The 16,887-nt window shown below is 30.9% G+C and overlaps 1 protein-coding gene across 1 annotated transcript; it reads right to left on the reverse strand.

Moving 5' to 3' along the window:
* Positions 1-10,989: 10,989 nt before the first annotated feature.
* On the reverse strand, positions 10,990-12,432 carry LOC132057288 (aquaporin PIP2-1-like). The gene is made up of 3 exons (XM_059449823.1): positions 11,826-12,432; positions 11,434-11,574; positions 10,990-11,319 (listed from the first exon to the last, which is right to left on the reverse strand). Exons 1-3 carry the CDS (start codon positions 12,420-12,422, stop codon positions 11,206-11,208), a joined length of 852 nt encoding a protein of 283 aa, XP_059305806.1. The 5' UTR covers positions 12,423-12,432; the 3' UTR covers positions 10,990-11,205.
* Between the last annotated feature and the right edge of the window lie 4,455 nt (positions 12,433-16,887).

Consider the following 16,887-nt stretch of genomic DNA (forward strand, 5'->3'; position numbering starts at 1 on the left):
ATGACTGGCGAAACATAGAAGACCCAACGGACTTGGAACAAAAAACCATGTTGATTTATCGTATTTAAATGACAATTAAAACATGGGAAAATTACCTAATAATACTACCTAAGACTATATATTACAAAATATAAAAATACTTTTCTTTAATTTTTTTTATAAAATACTTTGAGCTTCGCGCGCCGAAATCAATTCCAATTACAAAATATACCCCCAATCAAGCATAAATTCAAAAAAAAAATCGCAATTCCCAACTTCCACAACTTATTACATATTCCATTTGATACTTTTGTTGCCCCTCCCCCTTTCAAATTCTTTTCCTATTCTCTGTTTCCTTTCCCTCTCATTCCACCCCTTTCATCCCCATCCCCCGCCCTCCCTTTTCCCTATCTTTTCCTATTCTCTGTTTAAAACAACCTGACCCTTCCCCACCTTTCCTTATTCTTTGTTTCGACATCTTGGGACCGGCCCTTATTCTTCTCTTCCCCTTCTTTTTTTCTTTTTCAACTCCTAAACTCCACACTTTCCCCTATATATATATATTATATATATATATATATAAATTGATGACTTACATGCCCCTTATCTAAAGAACAAATATGGAAAAACATCATGATTAATCGTCATTTTTTATCAAACAACTTTTGATTTGGTTGAAAACTATTGGAATTATTTCTTAGTGTATAGGTAGAAAGCTTTTAATTGCATCACTATGTGAGATTTGCAAAGCGTGATTTTTTCTAATTTTGTAGCCACCGAGATTCAAATTTGTAAAGTTGTATAATAAATGTCATGTAGAGTTTGTAATTGTAAATTAAGTTTTTTATATCAAATAATGTGTTCCAAAGCAAAAAGTATAAATTTGTATGAATATTGGATAAAAGTTGTATACAATGTTATTGTAGTTGTTTTGAATTTTCAAAAATCTAACAGCAAACTTAACAACATTTACACATTTATATAATATTTCATACAATTTTCACATACGAAAAATTTATGTGCCTCTTGTTTTCATTCCTAACACATAAATTGGTTTTACATAAAAATTTGAGCGGAACTTAAGCCTTGAGAGAGATATACACATTTCACACACAAAATTTTGAGTGAAATTTTTAAGCCACAAGGCGAAATATACACGTTTAACATTTTTAATACACGTGAAATATTTGGCAATTTTTTCAAGTCTTGAGTGAATTTTTTTTTTTGTATATGTTTTGTAAGAAATCTACCTTTATATTTTGTACAAAAAAAGATTTCAAATATAGGGCAATATTTTGTAAAATATATATTCATATATATATATACGTATTTAAATGACAATTAAAACATATACTTAAGAGATATATATTAATTTAATCATGGTCATAACTAATTATTATGCACTTATTAAATCGGCCCACTCACTAAATGTGAATCATTGTTTTTCCACTAACTGTTGTGCCAAATTAGGTGTGTGATTTACCAATAACTAAACATTATTTCATGAGAAAAAAGAAAAGAAAAGAAAAAATAACCATTTTCCCACTATTACCACCGTCCACTCCAGCTGCGCTCAACTATTTTTTATTCCCTCAACCACACATCTATTGCCATCTCAACATGGATTCCATTTTAATAATTTGCTACTCCACAACAACAACAATAACATACCAGGGTAATCCCACATGTGGGGTCTGGAGAGGGTAGAATGTACGCAGCTTTATTCCTATCTTGGAAGATAGAGATGTTGTTTCCAAAAGAATTTCGGCTCAAGAAAAAGCAGGACAAAAGATCAAATAATAATTGAAGAAAGTAAAGAAGTCATGACACAATAGTATAGATAAGCATTATGAAGAAAAGCAACAGTGACTGCAGTAAATTACTACGATAAATAAAGTATAAGAGACAACAGATAGTTTTGCTTCTCGAGATTCAAACTACATGAAAATTTGACCAATATTTTAAAGATATATTTTTTTCCACCAAATTGCCCTGAAGTCAAATTTTAACGTGAGGCTTGAGACATATTTAATCAAATTCTCATTGTTCGTCCTACGGAGTATGTTCCAACTTTCATCTTTTCTTTATTTAATCAAATTCTCATTTTATAAGTAATTGTTTTTCTATGCTACCTTTTTTCATGCTGTAATCTTAAATTTCATCTGGTTCAATTCTGAGTTTATGTTTTTAGATACTACATCCGGTCTTGCATTAGAGGTGCTCGCGAAATTTCCCCAATAGAAACTACGACTATATGTGGACTATGTTAGAAAGTTGATTTTGACTGCCCAAAGATAGCTTAGGCACGTTTTTCCGCTTGCTTATATTTTGATTTTTTGGTAACTTGGTTTCTTTAGTGATACTTTGGTTGACTTCCACTTTTCCAATAGTCTATAGGATTTCGTTGTTTCTCCATTATGTTAACTTGCGACAAATCTGTACATCAAGATGCAATGGAATGACATAAGCTCCCTGAATCCCCTAAAAATGTGACGACCAAGGTATATTAGGCGCTTTTAAAATAAATTATGCTATTGTATAAGAGCATCAATGATTTCAGAATTAAGTTGTCACTGGTGAAATGTCACATAGGTGCGGACCGCAGACCGATAATCAGAGATTTCAAAAGGCGCAATGTTTATGTTTTTGGTCTAACATTTAAAAATCGACAACCATTTCCAAATGGTTGTCACTTTTAACTGCGTGTGAGCAGATCCTGCGGAGGAATTAATGTAACCAAGTTAATAGGTAGCTGGCATTATTTTGCTTGAGTTAAGTGTGATCAATACAACAAGATTAACTGACTATTTGTTTTTACATAGATTTCAAAAGTTTACATCTCTGCCATTTCCTCATGAATGGCTTCATAATTGTTTAAATGGACTTACAAGATTGTGATGATAGGTTTATTGGGAATTGGCACTTGCGTGGTATCACTGAGGAGAAAAGAGAGGATTATTATTGATTTTGATATTCTAATGACTACTAGATTACTCTTTCTTGATGAACCAACAAGTGGACTAGACAAGAAAGAATAGATCACTTAGTTAACAGTGTTATGTATCTGAAATCAGCTTAAACTTTCTGGATTTTGTGAGAGTGTCTCAGCGTTACAGCTTCAATTCGCTAGCAGTGCAGTGAAGCATTTGCGTTGTTCGACAGATCATACTTGCTTTCTGGAGGCAAAATAGTTTACTTTGGGCAGGCTTCTAAAGCATATAAGGCAGGATATATTGTCTCTCCTATTCGTTTTCTGTTGATTGTACTGCTATTTTGTAACAATTGAGTTTTTTGTGTTCATATAAAGTTGAAGATTTATTTCTTGACAGGGAACCTTATGTTTGAACTTTTTTCCTTGTGCAACTCTCTAAAATTTAAAGTTTATATTGCTTAAATTTTTCTCATGCTCATATCTCAAGGATAGCTTAGATGACATAGCCTAAGGTGTCGAACTGCTGCATGAATTTACAAAGCTTTCAACCTTGGGGAGAGATATAGCTGGTGCAACTTTCATTCTGAAGAGTTTTATATCTTACAGAGTTGGTGGTGGGATGTGAATTCATGAAAAATTGGCCTTTATCCCATAAAAAAAAACACATTTTGGCTCCAGCTTTGCTTTCTTAGTTATTACTGCGGTGAAGCTGTTTCATGGAATGTGTGGGGTTAATGAGTAATAACTGTTCTGTTTCAGTTTCAATAAAAATTCTTTCATGATCTTGAACAAATGTGACGAAAGCCTTGGACGATGAGTGCTCACAGGAAGGCTTTAAATATGTGGTAACACCTAATGAGTGAAAATGCCCGTGAAGCTAATACAATAAGGATTTGAAGTAGTGACTGCAATGCTAAGAAACTTACTTCAAGATGCAAGATACTTTGAGAGGATCTTAATATTTTTATAAGAACGGCCGGATCTTAATTTTTTTCGAATAACTACTCTAATCAAATGATATTTCTGACATGACACTACATACTGTTTATCAACAGATAGATTTTTGTCCAAAACATTTGCAACAGATAGATTTTTCTCCAAAATACTTGCACTCTGGGAATTTTGAATAGTAATGTGTTCTATATTACCTGTCATTGAATGCCCTGGATAATCCTTTAGGAAGTAACCGAGAAATAAATCTATCAATGGTTGGCCTAACATTGTAAGTGAGTCACATATTGAGCTTTCAGAAATAAATAGCTCAATCATAATTTTGTTCCTGAATGGCACTCCTTCTAAATTCAATCTGTTAGTTTGATGTCATTAGCTTATACTCCAACCTTTTTTTTTTGACTAATTAAGTTATACATTTGACAGACACGTGGCACCAAGATTAAACATCGATAAAATAACAATGTTTGTCATTGGACTTCCAAATTAGTTGGACATGTATCTATGAATTTGAGAAAGTCGGTTGAGAAGAAAATCAGATTCCAAAATTTGATTTTGGAAAATTCTTAGGATTTTATTTATAGCAGTATCACTTAATTTGCTTTATATCGAAATATAATTTACTTTATATGGAAGTATAACATAATTTACGTGCATCTGAGGCACGTGCTGAACTCTACAGGAGTAGCAAATTAGGGTCGTTGTGTATGGTGAAGATATTGGGCATTATGCAAAGAAACTTCAAGTTTCGGAGACATATCTGATTTCTGCTGCAAGAGTTCGAGTTTCGCCCACTTCATACAGCAAACCAATACACAAGTTTTATTAATATTACTATGTGACAAAGAAATTTGTTTGTTGAACATGTCAATCCCGAACTGACGACCATGAGAAACCACTTAGTATACGTATCAACTAAGCTGAATATCAACTTTTGATGACATGCTCATTAATCTTCATTCTTTCGTGTTCTTTATTATGCCACTTCTATTAATTACTAGCAGGCTCAGATGATAATACATGTGCGCACTCAAACATTCCCTGTGCATATCTTACTAGCTGATATTTTAGAATGATTCTATGTTCCTTTGCCTCCAAAATATGCATGTCGCAATCAAAACAGGTGCTAAGAGATTATGTTGTGAAATATCAGTCAGTACAACATTCATTTAAAGATTATATAGACATGTATTCCTTTGGAAGTATATGCATATCTTTACGATGAGCATATAAAAATTTAGTATTATATTCCCAGCGAACTCTCAGGAAAAAACAGTTTCTACTCTACCAGGACTTCGGAGTGAAGGAACTGCTCCAAACTAAAATAGGAAAAGATGAAGAGTTATTGTAATATTGAATATATAAGGAATATCTTCTTATCAGGGTATGCACATATTAAAATATTTTACTTGCATATTTTTATTTAATACAACATTTACTAATACATTGTCCATACAGGTTTATCGCTGCAAACTAGAACTCAACAATGACATAAATCCTCTTCCGTACAATCGTTGGAGCTCATCGAACTGGTACCAACTTTTCAGCCTTATTTTTAACTTGCCCTTCAACAACATATTGAATACTTTATTTGGTGTGACAATAGGGCAAAAACAAACAAACATATGCTTTCAAGCTATGCATCATCCAGCTTCTCTATTTCATTTTTATGCATAATAACTCCTATTTGTGCAACAACAGGTTATCCCCATTGCAGAAATTTCATCACAAACTTCAGTAATTGTTTGGAACTTATCTAGTTTGTAATACATTTATTCATTAAAAAAATAAAGTAATATACATATGCATTTTCTTCCTTCTTTTATATTAAGTTTTCTACGTACCTAGAAATGTTTATTTCAAATGACCTGCAGAAATTTTCAAATTGTGTGCTACAATGTTCAGGATGCAAACAGAAAAAGCTACTATCTTAGAAAAAACGAAATGTTATTAATATGCAAGTATGAGCTCTAGTATATTTTACAACATAGTCCCTCAAGTTTTCAATCACACATATATTTAACCCCACAGTTAATAAGAAATAATAAAAAGTAATAAAGAAAACTCAATATGGCTATTTTTTTTTTTTATATTCCTAAATTGAATCTTATTGATGTAATATTTTATCATTTGAGTTGTTTTAAATATCAAAGTATTGCTTAAATCTCCATTTTGACAGCTTTATATACAAACTACTATGTATTTGAAATATCTCATTTTATATAGCATTATTATCTATTCTATTTATATGTAGTAGTATACTTTTATAAATCTTATTTTAAATAGTATTTAAAGACAACTTTTATGCAACATTATCTATGTAAGTTCGTTTCACATCAGCTTCATTATTACATGTTTCTTTAAAACTTTAGCAATGTATAAGTCATTTTAGCTTTAATTAATTAACTAAGCCCATTCGGATAACATGTTCATAAGATGTTGATTCTAAAGGATGCCTAACCCTTCAATTACAAAAAAGGATAATATGGAGAACCCTTACCTAGAATCAACTGTATCAATTCTGTCCTATTAGAAAGGTTAGTTTTCCACCTTAAGTTAATAATTATGTGCCCTAATTCACCTCTAAAATCAATTAGGTAGACATGGCGACTAGTTAAATAAAACAAATAGGAAAAGATCAACCACGTCACACCAGCAAAAAATCCTTAAAGGGTGTGACAAGTACTTGTTTTCAAGACTTAACCTTAGATATAATACTTGAATGTAGATTTTGCGGACTTTGGAGGAGAACATTAATAGTTAAGAAGACGTAAAGGTATGTAAGGCTAACCCTTCTTTCTAAAGAGATGATTTTTAAATCAAGTAAGATATCCGTAATGTCCTATTCTAGAAATAAGCATCATCGCTCTCAAGATTCTTAAGATTGATTGTAAAATTTTATCAGTTAGAAATCTTGAATCCAATCATGATGATGATGATAATGGTGATTCAAAAATTGTAATCGGGTGTTTACCGTACCTTATGTCAAGATATATAAAGTAGATTAGCAGCATGGAATGGAACCAGATAACTAATTATGTCATATATGTATATTCTTTAAATGAATTACACACCGAAAAATTATAAAGCAGTATGATATTTATTTCACGTACAGGGTATGAAAAACACCGAGCCTTGTTAAGGAAATGATGGATGACATCCAACCTACGAATGAGTTTAATTCTCGGTATCATTATATGTATATTAGATGAATGTTTTCTTAGAGATTACTGGTTAAGTAAGCATAAACTTTTGCATCATTATAGGTATAAATGATTCACTTTTCTTATGTTATTTTCATGCTTTTAGTCATGTTAACTATTCATGCGTTAGAGTTGGACGTTAGTGTTTGACTAATTGTCAAGTAAACATACTTTATAAAACAAGATAGCTGATGCAATGCTGTTTCATCAACTTTCCTACTCTATCATGACAACCATTTCATATATATATGACTTCTGCTTTCGCATGTGCACCCCGATAGTTGGTATTATTTTTTTTTTGTGTACATATATGGGCATGGCGGGGCACTTTTATCCCGTCTTATGATCTTACATACTTTTAACTCGTAAAAGAAGAGTGTATAGCTAGATATCTAAACAATTATGTGAATTCATATTTTGTATATCTTTTGATAATTAGACAGGGCAGACTGTATATATAGGTATAGTTAATGTATCTGTTTACATTTGGTGCTTCATTTTTGTGATCAATTTGTGTCTAATTGGTGCATAGGTAAATTTTGTGTTCTTTTTAGATCTTTTAGATGTGATTGTGTTGATAAGAGGTGCTCGGTAGGTTAATTTGAAGTTGATTGTTTGATTGACATACAGCAACTTGTCTACGGGTTTTCTGCATCATACAACTTCACAGTACTAATGATGTGGGTTCGAAACCCTATTAGTGCCTATGTTTTTTCATTTTTTAGTTATAATAAGTAAGATTATCTTTTAATTCACTTTTTAAAATTAGAAGAACGTATAAATTGAACTCGTGCAATTCTTTTCCTTTGGGGGTAACTTTTTCCCTTTTTGCTATACTGTCCAATTTCTTTTAACACTTTATATTTTAAAAACAATATATAAAATTGACAAATCAATAAGCAAAAAGCAAATATTTTTTACTTTTTTTTGAAATTCTTTTTCATGGTTTTCTTTCATAAAGCCAAACCCAAAATTAGATTTTCAAAATATAATAAATACTTATACTTGTTCGTTAGTTTCATGGTTGTTATCGGGGTGGCTTGAAGTGAAGCTAGTAAAAACTTTTTTTAGCCGCCCAAATTTTTGAGGCCTGAAAATTTTACGAATGAATTTTGTGATTTTTTTTTTTCTTCTTAGACAATATTGGTTTGTAAAAAAAAGTACAAAATTTATGTAATAAAAGAAGTTGAAAAAAACTATCTACTTTTCAAGAGAAATATTTTAGAACTTTGAACTAAATTACTCAAAATCTTCATATTATTAAATAAAGTTTTTACAACAACATCTAAAGTAATGTATTTAAAACACATGACTAACATCTTATTAACTTGAATTAATCCTCTATTAATTATAAATATTAATAATAATGTGTACTATGTGAAGTAAAGGCAACAATTATATAAAAACCAAAAAAGCAAGACTAGATTTTTATTTTTTTTATGTATGTGTATATATTTAAGGTCTCGATTAAAATTTTTTTAGGCCATTAATTTTATTGAGACGCCATTAGTTGTTATACATTACCTTATGGTCGTTGTCAAGTCTTAAAATTCCGAAAGACCTCAAAGGACGTTCCTTCATTCACCGCCGATTTAGATGGAGGAAAGTCATCATTATGGATCCAATCATTATCATCATTATCCATTTAATCATCTCCATCATTGTCTACATTGTAGAAACAAATACTACGTGAACTACTTGTGTTTTTCCTCTCGTTCTTTCATTCAACACCAAGAAAAATTTAAGTACTAATGGTTTAACGACTAATAACACAAATCAAGTTTCAAAACTTACAATTGTGTAAAAGAAAGGGGAACTAGCAAAATTGAAAACACCCAAAAAAAAAAAAATCTATGAAACAAAACGTAACCTAAAACTCTAAATCATTGAACAGGCAATTGCATTGTTGTCTCTGACGACACTTTTTCATAACCTTTCTTCTTTTAATCCATGATAACAAATAGTGACCCTAATGCATATATATTCAGATTAAATAGTTATGGCGTGCCGTATGCGGGAGGAGGAAGTACGATACTATTTTGCAGCAATGGCGTGGTCGCCTCTCCATTTGATCATATGAACGCGAGAAACAACTTTCGTCTAGGTTGATTTTCCCTTGAATGTGAAAGAGATGTATCTTTCGGTAGATTTCTCCTTGAATCACCTATTTATGTAACACCTCATATCTTAGAACTCATGTTAAACTCGTAACGTTAGAGTTTTAAAGAAAAATTTGAAAGTTTGTATTTTACCTTTTTTTGAAGGTACTTCAAAATAACTCCTTGATTGGTTGATAATGAGAAAACTTAAAACATGAAAGTTTTATCCCTTTGGAATAGGTTTCCAAGATGTATCTTATGGATGCTAAACAATGTACTTATCTTTTGTTTTACTACATACGGTCAAATCATGCCTTCCTGGTTACGTTTTAGCCTTTTCCTACTCGGTTGGGACTACCTTATTTTATTATTTATCCCAAATAAAAACGTCCCTCACTATTATAAACCCTAAGAGACTATTATTTTCTCTCTACCTCCATCCCTAAAGAATCGAGACTACTGTATCTTGCAAGAAACCATTTTGCAATCAAGACCTATATGAAACCTTAATTTGGTTTCAGCAATCTAGTTTCCTAAGGTTTCCTCCAAGGTAAATCAAGAATCCTTTGTATTCTACAAGATTTATCATTTATAAAAACTAGAATAAATCTATCCATCCCGTTACCCTATAAAAATCAAGAGTTGTAAAAAGTTGGAGAAAACTCTAGTATTTTGATAAGTGAGTTTCATTCCGACCAACCATATTAATTTGGTGTTTTCCGATAATCTAACCGTTGGATCAAGGCCAAATTTTAATTAAGTGTTCATAACACATAAGTCTAAAATATGAACGGTGGAGATTGGATTTGGAGTCATCTAGCAGTACCCTTTGAGCTACGAACAGTAGCTACGAAAATCATGAGTTTCTTCTCAAGGTTTCAAATTCAAAGCTTTCTATTCTTCTTCTTTGAACTTTTCTTCACCCAGTTTTTGGATGTCGATTCTATATTTATCTGTTTTATCTACGTGTGGGAACATCATCGTTCTTCCCCACGCCTTTCTTCATGATTATACGCAAGTTCTAAAAAAATAAAAAAGGGTTTTAGCCATGTTCGATAATACAGGTCCATGTACTAAATTATATTAAGCTTTGTGATATAATCTCTTTGTTGTGTTCTCGATATTTTATTTTGATTATTGAGAATACCTAGAATATCATGAAAACCGATATCTCGTATTCCATGGGTAGATGTATCAATGTTTTTAAATAAAAATGCTTACATGAATATCCTATATACACCTACAAGTTTTCATGCAATTGTATTATATAATTATCTTCATGCCATGATTCAAGATACATACATGCTAAATACAAGTTATTTCATGAAACCATGTTTACAAGTTATTTCGTGAAATCATGATTACAAGTTGTTTAAAAGTTATTTCACGAAAATCATGGGCTTCTTAGCCAACTATATCATGTTCATATTTTTGGGAGTTCCAACTATAGAGAATTAGCTGGCTGTACCGAAACTACGTTGCCTATAGGATAAGTTTGATTTATCCTTAATCTAGGACGATTCCTTCATGTTTTTCCCATTGAGGGACTTGGATCCATTCATGTCATTTCATGTCTTGTTCACTAGGCAACTTAAGATGGGCACGGGCCTTGCCCATCGGGCGGAGATCGAGACAGGACCAACAGTGTTAACGTGGTGGTTACATGTCGGTTATACTAATGCTCTCCCAACTTAAAATGTTTTTACTCATGTTATATATGTATTTATGTTCATGTCAGATACTTGACAGTAATAAGAAGTGAATTTTAGCTTTTCCAAAGTGAACAAAAAAGATACTATTATATGAATTTGGTGACAAAGAAGAGTGAAATATAGTAGCCTTGCTGATTCCATTATTTTGATGCTTAAACAAGCATAAAGAAAATTACAGAAACACAAACAAAAAAGCAAGAAGAAAGCTACAGTGTTTGGTATTTAAAAAAATTGCCAAACAGCCAGACCATTCTAATTAAAGAAAGCATAATTTATAGAGACTTCATCTCCAACACTGCAACACATATATACAATTTCAATTCTCTTGATTAGGCGTTGCTCCTGAAAGATCCAAGAGCTTTGACAGCTCCAGCCCTCAAAATGAACTGGTGGTAAAATGCAGCTATTGCAGCTCCAATAAAGGGTCCAACCCAGAATATCCACTGTCACAATCAACACCCACAAAATAATTAATAAACCAAAACATAGTTAGAGCCGAAAAAACAGTATAAAGGCAAAAGATATGATTTTTCCCCTGTAAAGATTAATTTACTTACTTGGTCATCCCAGGCTTTGTCTTTGCCATAAATAACAGCAGCCCCAAAACTCCTAGCAGGGTTAATTCCAGTTCCAGTAACAGGTATTGTTGCCAAGTGAACCATAAACACGGCAAATCCAATTGGAAGTGGTGCCAACACCTTCAATTAATCAACTTAAATTATCAGAATTAAGGGTTAATTTCACCTATGATCACTAAACTTTACTCAAGTGTCAAAAAAGTTGTAAAATTAATTTTTGTTTCATAACGTTGCGTATTGTATCAGTAAAGTCACAAAATAATCTTTTATCTCAATTAAGTCACTGAACTACATCTTAATTGCCTAGAAATACAATCCTGCACCGTAAAATTTAGTAGTAACAAATTTAATGTCACAAAAATTATACTCACAGGGACGTGAGAGTCTCTGGCATTCCTCTTAGGATCAGTAGCAGCAAAAACAGTGTAAACAAGAACGAAAGTACCAATAATTTCAGCACCCAAACCAGTACCCGTGCTATATCCATCATTCAACATGTTAGCACCACCACCATACCTAACATAATAAGCCTTTTGAAATGCCTTAACCAACCCACAACCACAAATGGCTCCTAAACACTGAGCCACAATGTACATAATAGCCCGAACCAACGACACTTTTCGAGCCAAGAAAAGCCCGAAAGTGACAGCAGGGTTAATGTGTCCACCAGAAATACCAGCAGTGCAGTAAACAAGCACGAATATCATGCCCCCGAAAGCCCAAGCAATTCCAAGAATGCCAACACCACCACATTGATCACCATTATGGTCAATATCACTTTGGCTCTTGTAACCAATTACAGTGAGGACAGTGATGTAGAGAAATAACAAAGTGGCTATGAATTCTGCAATTATGGCTCTATAAAATGACCATTTTCCTAGTTCATCAGGGTCAATTAAGGGTGCAGGTGGTGGGTCTTGGTAGTCCTTTGGGGCATATTCAGTGCCAACTTCAATGTCTTTACCCATTTTTGACCTCTGCTTTGGCTAAGCAAAAAAATTAAGACTGTATCGAAAAGTGTTTGATATTTGACTAAGCAAGAAAGACTGATCTTAAAAGTGTTTGATATTTGGCTGTGTGGTGAAGTTGAGTGATGAGTGATGGGGTATTTATGGAGTAGGGAATTTAATTAGAGGGAACTAATTTGATGGATTAATAATTAATCAAACTTATCATCTGCCGCCCCACAATGAGCACTTCCGTTTTCTTGCATTTTTCATATAATTAATTAATGTCCCCACCTCTTAGCCCATATAATGTGGATTTATAGTTTTATACAGAACCGCTTATGAAACGATTATATGTATACTTTGAAGAATTTTATAATGATATTTGTGCTAAATACGTATCTCTTGTGACAACGACTAATATGTATATTAATATTTTGGAAGTATTCACCTAACTTAAAATTTTGAATTTGTGCTTTATGCTAATCCAAAGGAGGAGGTGAGTGATTAGTGCGGACAGGTTATGATATCAAACAGGAGAGGGTGACGTTTCCTTCAACCGACCATAATTATCATGGTTTGGAAATTGGAAATAATGAATCAAATCATCGAGAGTATTGGCTGGATGGATAAAATTTTTTCAACTTTAATCACACATCTCGTATTTAAGTTTTGAGAATGAAAAAAATTTCGATGGAAAGCACTCTTTTCTTTAATAAGTTTTACGCTACGCAAATTCGAATTAGTGGATATTAAATCAGATATTGTATGCTGATTGAGAAAAATTCGAATCATTTGATATTTCTCCCTGGCCATACACACCACCGTCCATTCCAACTCAGCCCACATTGTTGATTCCTTCAACCAATGATATGTTGCCATCTCAGCAAGGGCCCCATATTCAATCCTCACTATTGAGAAAGGCCTGCTTACTTACCAAATTTATCATCATCAGTAATTAACTAGAAAAAACCATTTTTGAATAATGCGTGGTTACTGCCTTGCCCTGTGTCGATCACGAAACTAGTCAGTCTATATAAAAATTGGATTAAACAATTGAAATGTTAATAGTCTGCTGGATTATATTTAGTTTGTGATAATATATTGAATGATTGATAGTTTAATGTGTACCTGTTCAATGAACTTTACCTAATTTGTAAAGATTCCCCAGTTAAACTATATGACGTTGCTCTTTCCAAATATAAATTATTTTAAGGTTTGTTTGTTGTAAAATATAAAGAAAATTATTTTCGAGTAATTCAATATTTTATTTTTCTAAATTTCACGCCCCAAAACTGGAGAAACAAGACTGACACTCAATACCTAACAAACTAGCCAACTTCACCTTATATCTAATGACCAAACATGCATGTATCGTGAGATGAAAATATTTAAGACTTCAAATATTTTATAAATTCATAAATAATACTACATGATTTAGATGAACTCGATTCTAAACAAATACATCATATATAGTGTACATGAAATTTTTAACTTACTGAGCTGAATACAGATTGTGCGGATTCTAATCCTAACACTAAACATGATATCATTGGCACCCAAAACTTTAGAAAACTAGGAGTAATAGACATGAAACTGTAATGAAACAAATTTGGGAGAAATAATGCATAAGATACATGCTTAAGATTGTAGGAAAATATCGTGTAACTGTAATCATTCATCTGAAAATTAAAAACTTTGTCAAATTTGAATTGGTGCATCTACACCTAAAAAACGTAACATATACATATATTAAATATTAATAAGCTCATATCATATGGGCCTCCACTTATATAAATGACTAGATGATGGACTAGCTACAACATTCCCAACACAAAAAATAAGATCACATTTTTTAATCGCCTACACAAATGTAAAGAATGATATATTTTTATGTTTAGAAATCATTTAACTCAAATTTTCCCTTTACCTTTCACGAACTTTTTTGATTTAAATTCACACAAATATCTATGACTTGCTTTTACCATGGAATTAAGTTTCAAAGATCTTTTACAACAATTAGCCACTTTTAAATTTTCTCAAAAAAAACTTCGTTTTAAAACCAAATTATGTCACATAAATTAGGATAGAGAGAGTACATTTTAGTAATATAATTATGGAATTTTTATTACAAAAAATATTATAATTCAATTAATTGAAAATATCAATAAATTATTTTACTTAGTCCTCTTCTCCCATATATGACTTTCCTGGTTTGGTTCTCCAATTGAAAGATTTGAAATACACCTTCTCCTACCGAGTTTCATGGCATCATCTCTTTCTACTCAACAACACCGAAAAGCGCTTTCAAGTGTCAAGATTCATGATGATGATCTTAAATTTTTAAGATAGTCACCAACTTCATCATTTTTTAAAAATATGTGTAGAACAAAGCATTTCCGATTATTTATATTTTGTTTAAACATTCTCGATTTTATTCCTCATTATTAAGGATGTGAGATCGATAGGGTTCAAACTTATACCCAAAGGTATAAGCTTTAAATATTTGGTTTTATGACTTCTTTCCTTCGGGTTTTTTTGTTACTCGATTTAAATCGTTATTTCTCTTTTCCTAAATTCTCTTCTTTAAATTTATAAAAAATAAGTCATATTCTACCATTTTCTGAACTTATTATCATTATTTAAATGTCCTATTGTTTTTTTCTTCTTCATGTGGACCCCACCTTATTATTTTTTTTTTTTACAATTATCTCCTAATTCTTCACGTGGAAACCACCTTAAATTTTTTTTTATCTATACTATTACGGAAGAGTGGGCTCCACCTTAATTTTTTTTTTTAAAATTTCTACTATTATAGAAAAGTGAGCCCCAACTTAATTTTTTTTTAAAAAAATTTCTACTATTATAGAAGAGTGGGTCCCACCTTAATTTTTTTGTTTGTTTTAATTTACTATTCAGTATACGGTTGGTTTATATTTCGTCTTCTGACGCATATGATTTATTCCTCATTATTGGTGTGAGACTTATGATTGTCTAAACTTATACCCAAAGATATAAGTTTTAAATCTTTCAAAATTTTTAATGACTTCTTTACGTTTTTTTTGTATTTAATTTAAATCGTTATTTCTTTTTTCCCGAACTTCTCTTTACATTTTCTTAAGCGTACCTTTATCATTTTCTGACAACTTATTATCATTATTTAAATATCCTATTTTTTCTTATGCAATTGAGTTCCTACTTTTTCTTATATTAGAGCATTAGTTAATTTTTTTCCTAAAGAATTGTTCTACTTTTTCACGATTGGACGCCAGTTTAATTTTTTTTTTAATCTCTACAATTATAAAAAAGTGCCCATCTTAAATTTGTCTTTTTTTCATTCCTACTATTATAAAGTCGCCTGCAAACTTTTAAATTTTTTTTAATAATTTTTCTATTATTAAAGAAGAGTGGGGCCCACCTTCATTTTTTTTTTTTAAAATGACTGACGACGATCCTATAGAAACTGATGTTTCTATATAGTTAAAAAAAAATTGTTTCAATTGTTTTTATAGAGGGAAAACTACGTATATATACGTTATTAGGAGAAATATTTACGAATCGACGAGGAAGAGATAGTTTTCCTTATTTACAAAACATAACGATATTTTACGAAACACGACGGATTTTCATATATTTTTCGCTTTTTTAATTTTATTTTCAGATAAAAATATTTAAACTTAAAAAAATTTTTTTTTTTTTTTATCCATAAATGATTAAATAAATTACCTCAAATTTTGTGTTATTTAAAAATGTATATTAAATGTGTATACCTAAAATATACTAAGAAACTTTTAATATAGTATTTTTAATAACTAAAATGTGAATGAAATTCTAAAATTAATATAGATATACACTTTTCAACCATTCTCATACATAAAATTTGGAGCTATAATGTTTAAGTTGTAATAGATATACACATTTCATACGTTTATATATATATATATATATATATATATATATATATATATATATAACTTTAACTATATATAAGACAATACATTTTCATACATATATATATAATTATATAACATTATTTCAAGCCTTGAATATTGTATCAAAGTTGTAATACAATATATATATATATATATATATATATTTTATAAGAATATCTAACATGAACTTTATACACATATATATATGTTATATAACCTAAGTATATATTCTTAAGCCTGAGCGAGATAAATTTCATACCGTTTTCATATATATATATGTGATATTATTTAAGTCTTGAACGAGATATACACATTTTGTACAAGCTTTTCATACCGTCTTCATACACTAAATTTTGCCGAACTTTTCAGCCTCGAGCGAGACATACACATCTTTCATACATAAATTTTTGACAATAAAAATAAAATAATTTTTTTTTTAAAAAAAGTATGTTTGTTAGACCAGGAGTTTGTAATGTTATGTTTTCAAATAAATCTCATGCTATTCACATTTAGAATATTTCTCCTTAATATGTATATATACGTAATTTACCCTA

The sequence above is a fragment of the Lycium ferocissimum genome, chromosome 5 (assembly GCF_029784015.1).
Source record: "Lycium ferocissimum isolate CSIRO_LF1 chromosome 5, AGI_CSIRO_Lferr_CH_V1, whole genome shotgun sequence".
Classification (NCBI taxonomy): domain Eukaryota; kingdom Viridiplantae; phylum Streptophyta; class Magnoliopsida; order Solanales; family Solanaceae; genus Lycium; species Lycium ferocissimum.

Excerpts from the sequence above, each read along its gene's own strand:
- LOC132057288 (XM_059449823.1), bottom strand. The coding sequence starts at position 12,422 with ATGGGTAAAGACATTGAAGTTGGCACTGAATATGCCCCAAAGGACTAC. Across the intron at positions 11,575-11,825 it reads CCAGAGACTCTCACGTCCCT|GTGTTGGCACCACTTCCAAT; the intron begins GTGAGTATAATT and ends GATTAATTGAAG. Across the intron at positions 11,320-11,433 it reads ACAAAGCCTGGGATGACCAA|TGGATATTCTGGGTTGGACC; the intron begins GTAAGTAAATTA and ends TGATTGTGACAG.